The sequence below is a fragment of the Malaclemys terrapin genome, chromosome 20 (assembly GCF_027887155.1).
Source record: "Malaclemys terrapin pileata isolate rMalTer1 chromosome 20, rMalTer1.hap1, whole genome shotgun sequence".
Lineage (NCBI taxonomy): Eukaryota > Metazoa > Chordata > Testudines > Emydidae > Malaclemys > Malaclemys terrapin.
The window spans coordinates 14,645,251-14,660,045 of NC_071524.1; the positions used below are offsets into that span (position 1 = coordinate 14,645,251).

General features: G+C 53.3%; 1 protein-coding gene across 1 annotated transcript in view; it reads left to right on the plus strand.

Moving 5' to 3' along the window:
* NPAS1 (neuronal PAS domain protein 1) overlaps positions 1-14,795 on the plus strand; it is a 94,138-nt gene that overhangs the window by 12,838 nt on the left and 66,505 nt on the right. Inside the window, exons 2-3 of the mRNA XM_054009740.1 lie at positions 7,503-7,675; positions 10,468-10,715. Of these exons, the coding sequence (XP_053865715.1) occupies positions 7,584-7,675; positions 10,468-10,715 (340 nt within the window). The 5' untranslated portion in view covers positions 7,503-7,583. The remainder of the gene's footprint in view (positions 1-7,502; positions 7,676-10,467; positions 10,716-14,795) is intronic.

Consider the following 14,795-nt stretch of genomic DNA (forward strand, 5'->3'; position numbering starts at 1 on the left):
CGATACACCAGTGCAAAGTGGGTGGGAGAGCACCACCTGCCCAGTTTGTACTGGTGCCCGTGGTGGCACAAGGTGCAGGTGGATGGAGAACTGGGCTCATACGAGTGCCTGGGAGGTGAAGGGCAAGTGATAGCGTCTGGATTCTGATGTTCCTGCCAGTTTGGGGGTGTTCTGATCGGGAGTTCCCGCTCGTGGGGGAAGGAAAGCAGCTCAGACCCGCTCGGACTCTGAAATGTTCCTTTTTTAAAGTGTAATTTTGTAATTTCTCATAAATGATCAAAATCCAGATGGGCCGTGCGTGTGCCTAGAGTGTAAAATGTGAAATTAACATACCAAGTTAATTTCATGCACCCCCCCTCCCCTTGCCTCAGGTTATCTAAAGAAGGAACATGAGCTCAGGGTTAGCGAGAGAGAGACTTTGTGATGTGTGCACCTGCGCTGTGGGGTGGGGAGGGAGGAGGGAAGGGCTGGGAGCCAGGACTCCTGGGTCCAGTCCCTGATTCTGAGAGGGGGGTGGTGTCTAGTAGATTAAATCAATGGTCTTGCAAGTCAGGAGGATTGCTGCTGGGTTCTGTTTTGAGCACTGCCCTGATTCACTATCAAGAGGGCGAGTCACATTCCACTGTGCCTCGGTTTCCCCATCTGTAAAACAGGCGCAGTGACCCTGGACCCATTTTTGTGAAGTGCTTTGAGATCCCAGGATAAACCCGACACATTTGGACACTTATGGGTGCATGTGGCAGACAAGCCATCAGGACCAGCAACCAGGCAGGAGACGCTGCTCATGGCGGGGTTGGGTGCAACCTGGATTCCCGGTGAGCGTCAGCCGCTGGGAGGGTGGCCTGAAGCCAAGAGCAGGGGGAGCTGAGAAGCATGGGGGGTCAGGGCTGCCGAGAGCGGGTTTGGGCCCCGGTGAAAAAAATTTTTTGGGCCCCCCAGCAAGGGTGGACCGGCTAAACAGGGCCGACAAGATGTGGGGGGGAAGCCGGGCCCCCTTCCAGACCGCCAGGCCCTGGTAATTTTTACTGGCTTCCCCCCCGTCTCGTTGGTCCTGGGTGGGGTGAATGTCCCTCCATGGGAGCCCCTGGCCAAGCTGGGATGTGCCCTGGGGGTGGGGGCGATTCCAGCTGAGGCATCTGGCTTAAGGGGAAGAGGCAAAGAAAAGGCCCTGAGCTACTTATGGGAGTCCTTGCCCCCTTCTGCCTGCGCTGGGGGGGTGGGGCAGCTTCCTCTCTGCTGCTGCCTCGAGGGGGTGGCTGGGAGGAGCGGCGGGAGCTGCAGCCTCAGCATTTGCATCCGCGTGGGGATGTTGGGGCTGGGCTGGAGTTATACCGCGGGCTCCCCTGGCTCTGCGTTGAATGCCCCTGTCCCCCGCTCCAGGGCCACGGGCTCACTGGGTCACGCGGCGGGTGGGATATAGAAAATGTGAGGCACCAATGCGGGGTTCGCACCTCGGCGTGGGGGAGGGTCAGAAAAAGAGGGGAGGCAGCTCGCTCCACCCTCTGTATCCTGAGTACCCCCTCCCTAGCTCTGTGAGGAGAGTGGGGTCTAGTGGTTAGAGCAGGGGGCTGGGAGCCAGGACACCTGGGTTCTATCCCCGGCTCTGGGAGGAGAGTGGGGTCTAGTGGTTAGAGCAGGGGACTGGGAGCCAGGACTCCTGGGTTCTCTCCCCGGCTCTGGGAGGGGAGTGGGGGCTAGTGGTTAGAGCAGAGAGCTGGGAGCCAGGATTGCTGGATTTTGCCACTGACTCACCATTCGACCTCGAACCCGGGAGCAGTGGATAGTGCTTGCGGCCGCGCAGCCTTGTTCTGACTCTGTGGATTGTGTGCACGGGGGAGGGGGGCTGTTCAGGCTCTCGTCCCCCTCTTGATCCCTCCCGCCGTTTCCCCCACCCCACCCCCAACCTGGCTCACGTGCATCTCCCCAGCAGGAGCTGTGGTGTTTGCTGGTGTCCATGCTAGTCACTGTGCATTTGGTGTATTACGGTAGCGCTGAGGAGCCCCAGTCACGGACCAGGCCCCCATTTTGCCAGCTGCTGCACATTTGTATTGCTATTAGGTGTATTACGGTAGCGCCTAGCCACTTCCATCGTGCTAGGGGCTGTATCTTTTTATTGCTATTAGATGTATTAGGGTAGCGCCTAGGCGGTCCCACTGTGCGAGGGGCTGTACAGACACAGAACAGAAAGACGGTCCCTGCCCTAATCCGATCCCTAAACTCAGGGCTTATTCCCTTGCTGGACGCTCCCCTTGGTCTCGCCACTGGCAGCCGTTGGGTTGAGCCTGTCTCCCCTTGGACAACATGGTGCCTTTTTAACCCTTTACCCTCCCTCTTAGTCCCTGCTGGCCAGTGACTCCCAAAGCCCTTTGCAGACACAGAATCGGGGCTGGACCCCTTGTGCAAACTGATGTCAGTGGTTCTCTTCGGGGTGGGGTGGGAGGTCTATGCCCCAGCTCCTGAAGTGCAGTTTTTGACCATTAATTATGCTCCTACCCACCCCGGGAGGTGAGCGTTTTTCTCATGGGGGAGAAACTGAGGCACAGAGAGGCCAAGGGTCCTGTCCAGGGTTGTGGGTTAGAAACCAGGAGCCCTGAGGTGCAGCTCTGGGCTTTAACCACCCTTTCCCCCACCCTTGGGGGAGGGGGAAAGTCAGCTCCAGGATTGTCAAAAGGCTTGGCTACAAGAGGCAGGGTGGCCCAGTGGTTAGGACTCTAGTCTAGACATTGGGAGACCCATGGTCCATGCTCTGCTCTGCCACTAACTTCCTGCTTGATCTTGAGCAAGTCATTTAGGCTTTCTGAGCCTCAGTTTCCCCATCTTTAAAATGGGGATAACAGCCGTTATGAGGATAAATCCATTAAAGATTATGAGGTGCTCAGATACTCTAGTGATGGGCACCATATAAGTTCCTAGGATAGATGGGTAATTTCCAAGACACTGTAGCTATACTGGTATGACTCCCTGGCGCTCTTATTGCAGGGCATGTGTGTATGTCTATACAGGATCCGTGTCTCAGTTATACCAAGTAAGTGGCAGCTGATTGTTTTTTTTTTTAATTAACCCTTAATGACACCCTTAATTAGTCAGATTCCGTCAGATTTTTCTCTCCTTGGTACCCTTCCTCTTCTGTCCGTATGCTGAGGCGGCTTGTCAGCTCGCCAGGAGCAAGGCCTGTAACTTCCCCCCACGCCCAGGTTACTCCCAGGGGTGTCTGGCCTTAACCTCTCTGTGTCCCTTAGTGTTATTATGGTGGAGGCCCCAGCGAAAACTGGGAGCCCCTCAGGCTGGATGCTGCCCAGGTGCAGAGTGAGAGACAGCCCCTGCCCCGAAGGGTTCACTGTATACATTGGCAAAGGGTGGGAGGGGAAACTGAGGCAGGGAGCAGGGCTGTGATACTCAATGCCACATAGGACTAGAAGCCAGGTCTGTGGAGTCCCCGCGTAGTGCTCTGCCCTCTGGGCCATGTTGCCTCTCCCCTATGTATTAAATTGCCCCTTTCACTGGGCCCCCCTTTCTGATCCCATACAGAGAGAGCGGTAGGTGGCTGTTGCTACCCACACCCCTGACCTTTCCTGGGGCTGCCACGGCAACATCACCCTGGAACGGCCCCCTCTCCCCACGTTACTCCTGGGTGGGGGCCTGAGGAGGAGGGTAGTGGTGTTGGGAATTCCTGTCCGCGGCCCCAAGCTGAGGGGTCCCTGGTGTCTGTTGGAAGACTATCACCGCCAAACATCATCCATCCCGCTAATTCTTAGCGCCTGGAGGGGACTGATTCAGAAGGTCAAGAAAACACCTCGGGGGTCGTCCATTTTGGATCTGGTCTTGACCAACAGGGATGAATTCATTGGGAAGGCGAAGGTGGTCGGGAACTTGGGAGGAAGTGATCAGGATCTGATAGAATTCAAGATCCTACGGGAACACGAGAACAGCAAAACAAGGACACTGGACTTCAGAAGGGCGGATTGCAACCGACTGAGAAATAGCAGGCAAGGTCCCATGGACAGACCAATTAGGAAGAAGAGGAGTTGAAGGGGGACTGGCAGTTCCTAAAAGGGGTAATGCTAGGTGCTCAGCATCAAGCTATTCTGATGCAGAGGAAAGATTAAAAAAAAACCCACAGGAGGCCAATGTGGCTGCACAAGGAACTTTTTAGCGATCTAAAAACCCAAAGGGATACACGCAGGGAATGGGAGGAGGGGCACGGCACCAAGGACGTATACGTGGGAATAGCGCGAGCGTGTAGGGGCAAGATCAGGAAAGCCCAGGTGAGGAATGAGCTACCGCTGGCAAGGAAGGTTAGAGACAACGAGACGGGGTTCTTCAAATACGTCAGGCGAAAAAGAAAGATCACGGGCAGCGTGGGGCCGCTGCTCGGTGGAGAAGGTGAGCTGGGAACGGAAGATGATAGGAAGGCAGAACTGCTCAATGCCCACCTGGCCTCAGTCTATCACATGTGACCGGACGACCACAGACAATAAAGGGAAAGGGAGGCAGATCGGGATAAAGTAAAGAACACGTCACAGATCTTCTGACCAATCTGAATGAAGTCAAATCAGCAGGGCCGGACGCTGTTCACCCAGGGCACTGTGGGAAGTAGGTGAAGAAATCTCGGCGCCACTGGTGATGATACAAACACATGGGTGACAGGAGAGGTCCCGGAAGGCTGGAGAAGGGCCAACGTAAAGCCCATCTTTAAAAAGGGGGAGCCGGGGAACTACAGACCAGTCAGCCTGACTTCGATACCTGGGAGCTGCTAGAGCCATGTAGCAAACATTCCACTGGCGAATGCCAGCAGGCTGACGGGGTGATCGCTAGCAGCCAGCGTGGATTTACCAAGAACAAATCCTGCCAAACCAGCTGGATTCCCTTCTTTGACAGGGTAACTGGTTTGGTGGCCGGGGGGAATGCGGTGGATGTCGTATACCTGGACTTCAGCAAGGCTTTTGACACAGTCCCCCGAGACATTCTGATAACTAAGCTGGAGAAATGTGGGCTCGGCGGAACTACCATTAAGTGGATACATAACTGGTTAAACAGCTGCAAACAAAGAGTAACGGTTAATGGAACGATGTCGGGTTGGAGGGAGGTCTCGAGGGGGGTTCCCCAGGGATCTGTTCTGGGTTTGGTATTGTTTAACATCTTTATTAATGCCCTGGATGTAGGTATAGAGAGAGCAGACTGACCACATTTGCAGGTGACACAAAGCTGGTGGTGGTGCGGGGGGTAGGGGGTGTTGCCAACCCTTTGGAGGGTAGAGCTAAGATTCAGAGGGATCTTGATAAATTGGAGAACTGGGCTATAGACAACACAATGAAATTCAACACAGACAAACGGAAGGTGCTTCTGTCAGGGAAGAAAAACCAAATACAGAATGGGGGGTAACTGGCTTGACAGCAGCACTGCTGAGAAGGAGCTGGGAGTGGTGGTGGATGGATCCCAACGTCAACATGAGTCAGCAACGCGATGCTATTGCAAAAAAAAAAAGCAAGTGCGGTTTTAGGTGGCATGAACCGAGGCATAGCCTGCAAGTCCTGGGAGGTGACAGTACCGCTCTGCTCGGCGCTGGTTGGGCCTCAGCTGGAGCCCTCTGTCCAGTTTTGGTCCTCAATGTATAGAAAGGGTGTAGAGAAGCTGGAAAGGATCCAGACGCGCGCGACGAAGATGATCGAAGGGTGGAACACAAGCCGTATGAGCGAAGGCTGAAGGAGCTGGGTGTGGTTAGTTTGGAAAAGAGGAGATGAACGGGGGACACGATAGCGGTCTTCAAATACTTGGAAAGCTGCTATCAGAAAGATGGAGAAAAGTTGTTCTCTCCTGCCACAGAGGGCAGGACAAGGGGCAGTGGGTTCAAACGACAGCCCAGCCGATCTAGATTAAATCTCCCCTCGCTGTAAGAACAGTAGGACAATGGAACAGACGCCTTTGGGGGGCGGGAGGGGGGATCGTTTTCACTGGAGGTTTCAAAAGGAGGCTGGAGCCATCTGTCTTGGGTGGTTTAGGCCCAACAAATCTGCACCTTGTGAGGGGGTTAGACTAGATGACCCTTGCGGTCCCTTCTCACCCTGTGATTCTATCCCGTTGAGTGCAATTAAAAAAGCCCACTGGACGGCATGCATGGGGCAACACCACCAGCAGAGGGCATGCTATCGGGCACTCCCATGGGGGCAAAGAACTGGAAAACACAACCCCCTGCTCCCCCCCACATACTGCTCCCCCCCACACACACACGCTGCAATAGAGGAAGAACTAGGGAAGAGCTGAGTGATGGTCTAGTGGATAGCGCACTGGAGTGGGAACTTGGACACCTCCGTTCTCATCCCAGCTCAGCCACTGATCTTCTCAGGGCCCTTTGTGTATTTAGACCGTGAGCACTTCAGGGCAGGGTCTGTGTCTGGGCAGCGCCTGGCCCGATGGGGCCCTGATTTCAGGTGTTACTGTAATAATAGTAGTCTAAGATTATTAACCTCTCTGCATGATGCAGACCAATAAGTGAATGTGCTGGTCTGTACCCACATCAGAGGGGACCCCAGAGTCAAAGAGGGGGGGCGTTGCTCTGATCTCACATAGAGGTGAGAGGTCCAGCGAGCCTGGTGGTCTCCCCCATTTATCCTAAGGAAAGATTGTGCCTGTCTCCATCGCTTATCCTTGAAGGATACCCCTGCAATCTTAGCTTATGCCCGACGTGCTCCCAGCAGAACAACGAGTAATGGTCTCAAGTTGCAGTGGGGGAGGTCTAGGTTGGATATTAGGAAACACTATTCAACTAGGAGGGTGGCGAAGCACTGGAATGCGTTACCTAGGGAGGTGGTGGAATCTCCTTCCTTAGAGGTTTTTAAGGCCCGGCTTGACAAAGCCCTGGCTGGGATGATTTAGCTGGTGTTGGTCCTGCTTTGAGCAGGGGGATGGACTAGATACCTCCTGAGGTCCCTTCCAACCCTGATCGTCTATGAGCAGGTGATCCACCATTATCTAGGCCATGTGCCTGTGGGCAACTCCTGTTCTGGGGACCAAGCCTCCTGCCTGCGCAGGGACCAGGTCTGCATAGCAGAGTGCATGAAGAGCTGGGATCTGTGACTGACAGTAGTGCCGGCAAATGCCCCTAGCATAGGTGCAGCTATCCTGGCAAACTAGGAGCACTCTGCAGTGCTAGTGTAGCTATAGCTGGCGTGAGTTATGGTAGCACCAAGTGAGAGACAGTCCCTGCCCCACAGACCTCACAATCTAAGGAGGCATGGGAAACTGAGGCACAGAAAGGGACTCCCCCAGGGTCACTCTGCAGAGCTGGGACTAGAACCCTGGTCTCCCATGTCCCAGGCCTGTACTCTATCCACTAGGCCATACGGCCTCCCACAGGGGTCACCCTAGTCTCTCCTCTTCTTCATCATCCCCTAGCCCTTGGCAACAGCAGCTGGGGCTTCGGCAACAGGCACTTCCTCTGTCCGTGCATTGGCTCCCTGGTGGGGGGAAGAGAACTGACCCTCTCTCGCCTCTTGTTCTTGTAGGACGCCTGGCCCTTCTCCAGAGGCAGCTGCTCAGAGACTGCCTGAAGTCAGCCGATCTGGAGCACAGCGCCCCCAGTAAAGATGGCAGCCCCGTTCGGCAATGAGGTGAAGTGCGTTAGCGTAGAGTGGGACTTCTTGCAAGGACTGTTGGTTAAGAATCAGCCGGTGCCCTGGTAAGATGCTGAAGAGGATGGATTCTTTGCACGTATACAGCCCCTTCCACCTGTGTGTCTGAAACCACTGTACAGGTGTGGGTTAATAAAGCCAGACAACGTCCCCCCGGAGATGGTGGTGTCCTTGAGGGAAACTGAGGCCCAATGAGAAGTAACTATCCCAAGTAACTCTCTTCCCAGACCTGGACTAGAACCCAGGAGTCCTGGCTCCTATTCCCCTATTCTAACCACTAGTCCTCATTCTCATCCCAGCCTAGGAATAGAACCCAGGAGTCCCTGCTTTAACCACTTGACACCACTTCCCCCTGCCCCTGAACTGGGAATAGAACTCAGGAGTCCTGGCCCCCAGTCCCGCCTATTCTAACCACTAGACCCCACTCTCCTTCCAGAGCTGGGAATAGACCCCAGAGGTCCAGACCTCAAATCCTCCTTGCTCAACTCACTAAACGCTTTCCCCCTAAGTTGGCAATGGAACCCAGGAGTCCTGGTTTCTAGCCCCCTGCTGTACCCCCTCCTGCTGCACCCTTTGCTCTTCCAGCCCCTCCCCACGGTGAGGATTTTCCCAGGCCTGCTTGCTGACAGTCTCTTATCCTGGGGTAGCAGGGACCAGCCTCCAAACGTCTGGCACTGAACTGAACTGTCGCTCTGACGCTTTTCAGGGTCTCCCACACCCCACACCAAATCTCTGAAGGGAGAAACCCTGGGGCTGAAACATCCCACACAAATGCAGCCCCCTCCATTCGGCCGGCTGGACAGCAGCCAAGCATAGAGAGTTTTCCCTGGTGTCCTTGGGGAGCCGTCGCTGAGGGTTGTGTCCTCATGGGGAGAGGACCCAGAGCGCTCCATGGTTATCAGCCGTTCCGTGAGCCTAGACTTGACGCTAGACAAACAAGTCCCGGCAGCTCCCGGGGCGACTCATGGCCAGAATTGCATATTCCGCCTCATGGGACTAACTGGAAATGTGCCAGCGAGTGTCCCACCCGCTCCTGGGATCCCTTGTCTGATGCCACCAGCCCCACAGCGGGAGCCCCTTCCATTTAGGGATCCCCCCAGCCAGGCCTGGCAACTGCAGCAGTGCTCACGTCTAGAGCGGAGGAAAAATTTTCCAACAGACTTTTCATGGAGAAATGCAGCTCTCTGTGCTCCGAAACGATCCATGAATTCAGGGCGCAAATAGCTTCAGCGGAGGGAAAAAGGTGGTTTTATTGCAAAACACTTTTGTTTTAAAATGCCGTTTCAAATTCAGATTGGCCTTTAAAAAAAACAAACATGCACCCACAGAAGAGTGTGGAAAACACCCAAATCAACCCAAAAAACGAAAATCCCCACAAACGAGTGAAAAACACCCAAATTAAAAAAAAAATCATCAAACAAACAAACAAAAATCACAGAAAAAGGTGAAAAACGCCTGAAAACAGCTGACTCAAAACACAATCCTTTCAAAGCGGCCAAAAAGTTTTTAAATTGTTTTGAAATTTCTTTCAAGTTTTTAATTCAACGCAAAAATTTTTGGGAAAAAAACAACACGCATTTGTGTCGGTGGAATCAAACCAAATGGTTTAAAATTTTATTTTATTTGTCGATTTGGTGCCTGATCCGCAAAACCCATTATTTGCTCAGCTCTGCAGCGGGCTGCGTGGTGGCAGAGATACCCCTCGCCCTGCAGTGACTGTTAGCTTGGGGCCTGCAGTGTAGACATTCCCACTCGGGCTGAGTCCAGACGCTGAGACCCACCCTGTTTTCTGGGTTTCGGAGCCCAGGCTCCGGCTCATGCGGGAACATCTCCACTGCTCTTTGAAGCCCCGTAGTGTGAACCTGAGTCAGTTGGGGGCTTGGAGGCTCAGTGCCAGGGGCTTGGTTTTTTGCAGTATAGATGCACCCTTGGTGCTTCAGAGAATACGTTCCCTCTTTGGCTGTGGATGGAAGGGGGGCTTAGTGGGTAGGGCTTCAGGAGACCAAAGTTCAATTCACTGCCCCTTGAGCGGGTTGCTTAGGCTGCCCCAGGCCTCAGTTTCCCCATCTGTAAAAGGAGGAAACCCTTAAAGGGAGGTTGGGAAATCCATGAATCTGAAGGCTGGGGGTACCAGATGCAAAATTGTGATTTAAAGAAAAAAAAGTGAGGGATTTTTTTTTAATTTGTTTTGAGGGGCCGGGTTGTCGGGCCGGGGGTCTGGAGTCCATAGAGCAGACGCAGTCTGGGAAGCAGCAGGACCAGCCCACTCTCAGACCGCCTTGCCACGGTGTCCTGTCCAGAGCCAGAGGCAAGGGTGGACTTCCGCTCCAGTGCCTGGGTGCTAGCAAATGAGAATGAGGGGACTAGCGTTTGGGGTGCTGGGTCTCTGTTCTCCCCTCCAGCGTCAGACCCTCTGAGCATCCCACGGGCCAATAAATTCCTCATTTATCCCTTCTGCGCTCCCCAGAGGCCCTGCCAATTTAGTACCCCTCTGCACACATCCTGGAAGGCAAATTCTCTTTCCCAGCCCGCCACGTTCTGGCTACTGAGTACCAAGAGGTCTGGGCCCTTCCGAAAAATCAGGAGAAAAAAATTCATCATGGCTCTACCCACAACAGAAAACGTTCCAAAGCAGCGTTGCACTGGGGGGGTCAGGCTGGGTGGCTGCACATTGGGTGGGGGTTGGGGGGCGAGGGCAGTGGCAGTGCCCTCTATGGTGGCTGCGGGGGGACCAGTGTTGCCTGGTTGAGACGGGAAGATGGCGGGTGGGGAGCAGCCCCCCGACCCCTAACCCTCGCGCTCTCTAACCCCGGTCTGTGTGTGCTCCCCCTTTCCCCAGTCTGCAGGCCCTGCGGAAGGAGAAGTCCCGCAATGCCGCCCGCTCCCGGCGCGGCAAGGAGAACTTCGAGTTCTATGAGCTGGCCAAGATGCTGCCCCTGCCCGGCGCCATCACCAGCCAGCTGGACAAAGCCTCCATCGTCCGCCTCACCATAAGTTACCTCAAGATGCGCGACTTCGCCAACCACGGCGACCCCCCGTGGGGGCTGCGGGCCGAAGGGAGCCCCCCGCCTGGCCCCGCCGGCAAAGGTAAGAGCTGAAAGCTGCAAGGAAGCAGAAGGATTAGGGCTCCCCCCACTGTGCCCACCTGCAAGACCCCCCCGCCCTTAGTGATGAATGCTGGGAAAAAAAACCCCAATGGATCATGAAGCAAAGAGGGATTATACTCCATTTATACCGACCTCCATCACCGTGGTATCTGACCCACACTCCACTCCCCGTGGGGCAAGGCAGGGCTGTTGACCTAGCGTGGCCAACCCTAAAGGGGTGAAAATCACAGGTCGGACCCCGAAACATCATGAGATTGGCCAGCCCCAAGCCCATGAGATTGTTAATATTATCTTTTAAAATACTAATAAGGGTTTCTTGTCTCTTCTGTTCAGCCCCCCCGCCCTGCCCCCGTGCACCGGCAACACTTACTAGTGCCAGGACTCACACTTTTATTAAGCGCATTCTCAGGCCCTGCTGCAGACGTTCTCCCCCGCGCATCTGCCCCAGAGAGTTTATAAGCTAAACAGACAAGGCGGGCAACGGCCAGGAGGGGAAAACAGAGCCCCAAGTTTGCCCATGATCAGACAGCAAGTCCACGGTCGAGCCAGCAACAGAATCTCAGTCCAGTCCCCCAGTCGCTGGCTCTGAGATATTACCCTAGAAGAGTCACTTCATTAGCTGCTAGCAGCAGTAGACTCTTATCCTCTGTGTAGACCAGCCACAGCAAATTCGGCCAGCTCCTGGGGGTTCCTGATATGTGCCCAGTGAGGGCACTGTGACTCCTCCATCTCCCCCCCCACCCCCAGCTCTCCCTGCCCTTGTCCTATCGAAGGGGCATCGGCTGCTCCATTCCGACACATGTGCGTGCTCCCTCGCACCCAGAGCGCACAGAAAATAGCATTGATTAGCCACGCAATAAATCACCATTTAAATAATGCAGCTTCCAAGTGTGTAATTAAGCAAATTAACTGCCTCGGAAGAATACAGGCTTCCAGCGATTTCTGATTACTGTCATTACCCGCGGGGTAGTTATCAGGCAAATAACATGTGTTCCCTGAAATAGGGATAAACATCTGCCTATTGTTACAGGAGAGCTGGGGAGACCAGCCCCACACTGTCCATTCCTCCCCCCCACCCCCGGGACATTCACACGCAGACGGATTCCGACACACAGCCGGCTTAGTTTGCCTCTCCTTTGGTGTGCGGAGCCAAGATCTGTTGGGAGAGGAATTATGATAATGATGAGCTTGGCAAGAGGATACCGGGTGCCTGAGAACTCGATCTGCTTTTGATATTGTTGCAGCTGCGCCTTAGGGGGGGAAAAGAGGTGGTGTGATGGGGAGTGGGGCCTAGGGGTTGTGAGGGGGGATCTGGATTCCTGGCTTCCATTTCTGGGAGAGGAGTGCGGTTTAGGGGTTAGAGCCAGGGGGTAGGGAGGAGTATGAGTCAGGATCGCTGGGAAAGGGGGTATGAGCAAGGGTTTAGAGAAGGGTGGGGGCCTGGGAACCAGGACTCCTGGGTTCTATTTTCAGGTCTGACACTGCGTGACCTTGGACAAGGTTACGCTAGCTATAAAATGAGGATCCTAACCTGCCTCTTTGCTTCCACCTGCAAAGCACGCCAGGTGCCAAGCTATAGCTGCAACGCTTTCCTTGCAGGCTATCGTTTTGGGGGGGAGGCCTACATTTGCGCCCTTTCTTGCATCAAAAGTGCCCTGTCTGTTATGACTGGACCTCCACCTTGGCAGTAGGAAATACCCTCGCACATTCAAATATCCTGGTGAACATTGCTCTGAAAAAAAACAAACAAAAAAATCCTGATTTCCTGACACTGTGTGAGCTGGGGAGCGGATCAGAGCGTTGTCATTATTCCTGATAGATAAACCTGAGGCGCGGGGTCACACAATGAGTCGGGGTTAGAACCCAGGAGTCCTGGCTCTGAGCAGCGCTCGTTCCATTAGAATACAGGTGACCTAGGGGTCGAGTCATGCCGAGACGCCGTTCTGGTACCCGAACTTCCTTTTGTTAGGACTCGCACACTGATGTGGCTTCATATAGTTGGAATACTTATACAGCACTTTTCATCCGTGGATTTCAAAGCCTTCTTCAAAGGAAGTCTTCTGGCTCATTCTCCCCAGGTCTGGGGAAACTGAGGCACGCAGGCAGGAGGCGACCACAGCTAGTTGGGAATCTTTCAACTAAAACGCTTTTTTGTCGGAAAATACCAGTTGGTCAAAAGGGAACATTTCCGCGGGAAATTTTTGACAGACTTTTCTACTTGAAAAATGTTTGGAGGGGAAAAAAATGTCACAATGGTTTCGTTTTGACATATTTTCAGAATGATTTTCTGATTTTTCTGGTTCTCTAGTTGATAACTACTTTTTGTTCAGACAGTTCAGCAATTCAGAATAATTTTTTTTAGTGCCTGAAATCAAAAGGAAACGTTTCAACTGACCCCAACTGAAATTATTTTTATTTTATTTTTTGGTTCGTGAAAATGTTTAGGGTTTTGACTTTTCGTCCCCATTTGCCATGGGAAAACATTTTGATATCTCGCCACCAGCTATGGAAGAGACTTTACGCTGGCAGAGATGGGAATAGACCCCATCCTGAGACTCAGGCCAGTAACCCACCCACTAGGCAACACTGTCTTTAAAATGTCCCTTTCCTGCTCTCAGTCCATCTCTGAGCCTGTACAGAGAGGGCAGGGGGTTCCTACGGCTTCCTACACCCCATCAGCTGGGATAGGGGAGTTATTGCTGACCTCTTTGGGGGTTGCCGTGACAGCATCACCTGGGCTCTTGACACTTGTATGCCCAAAGATGAGGAGGGAAACTCGGCTGCCCTTAGTGGGACTAGGGGAGACGGCTGATAGAAATCATAGTTCTAGGTCCTCAAAGGCGTTTAGCTACAGAAGGGAGTCAGGTACGTAAATACCATGGGATCTGGGCCCTTGTCACCACTCCCGGGTGTAGCGATGTCTGTATGTTTGAGTGGGAGATCCACATGGGATATAACATAACCACGTCCCTCCTCCTTCCTGGGCTCCATTTCCTTCCTCCTACAGGCACCGGATGATCTCTCAGGACCCTGAGTTTGGCAATGGCTCTGGTCCTAACGTAATGCAACCCCCTCCCCATTCTCAAATAAAGCTGTTGGCCTGCACCATTTCTAGTGCTAATTAGCATCTTTGACCCGGGGCCAATTTCCTAATCAATTGCATTAGTGAAATTAGCAGCATTTATGCTGACAGTAAAAGTCTTCCAGGCTTAACCAGGGAAAATATTAAGGTCACATTGATTAATAATCAGCAGTTTATTAAACATCTGCAGAGAGCCCAATTGCTCAAATTGCTCCTAATTTGACAGCAAAGGCAGTCTGATTTCCCTGAGTCATCCGGCCGCCCAAAGCGGAGCTGAATTCTCTAAAGAAAAAGCCAGCAAGATGCTGCCAGTTTTTGGGGTGGATCTCAGAGGTTTGAAAAGGGGCCCACTGGCTCCAAGTCCGATTTCTGTTGTTTTGATGGGGGCTGGGAGTCAGGGCTCTGGGGGTCTGTTCTGACATCTGGGAGGGGAGTGGGATCTAGTGGGTTTACAACAGTCGGGGCCTGGGTGTCTGGACTGCAGGGTTCTGGTCTCAGATCTGCGGGAGGGTGGAGAGTTGTCCTTTGCTGTAACCACTAGATGAGGAGTCAGATTTCATGGGTTAAGATTTTCAGACCTGGCTAGAGATCTTGAGATGCCTTTAAAAGGGGGGCTGATTTTCAGAAAATGTTGATCACTTGCCCTCTGAAAATCAGCCCCTTCCAGTTACGCAGCTTGAGACCCCTTAAAAGCGAAGCCCCCAAAATGAATAAAAAGTGAGGTTCAAGAAGTGCGTTTTTTTTACCCACGAAAGCTTATGCCCAAATAAATCTGTTAGTCGTTAAGGTGCCACCGGACTCCTTGTTGTCTTTGTGGATACAGACTAACACGGCTACCCCCTGATACTTGCCAAAGTGAATAGTCACTTTGGAAAACATGGGCCCCTGGGTAAAGCATGACTGGCTCTTGTGTGTGCATGCACCGGTGCCCTCTGCTGGATGGGATCAGAACTGCTCACCGGTGTGTCATAGACCCCT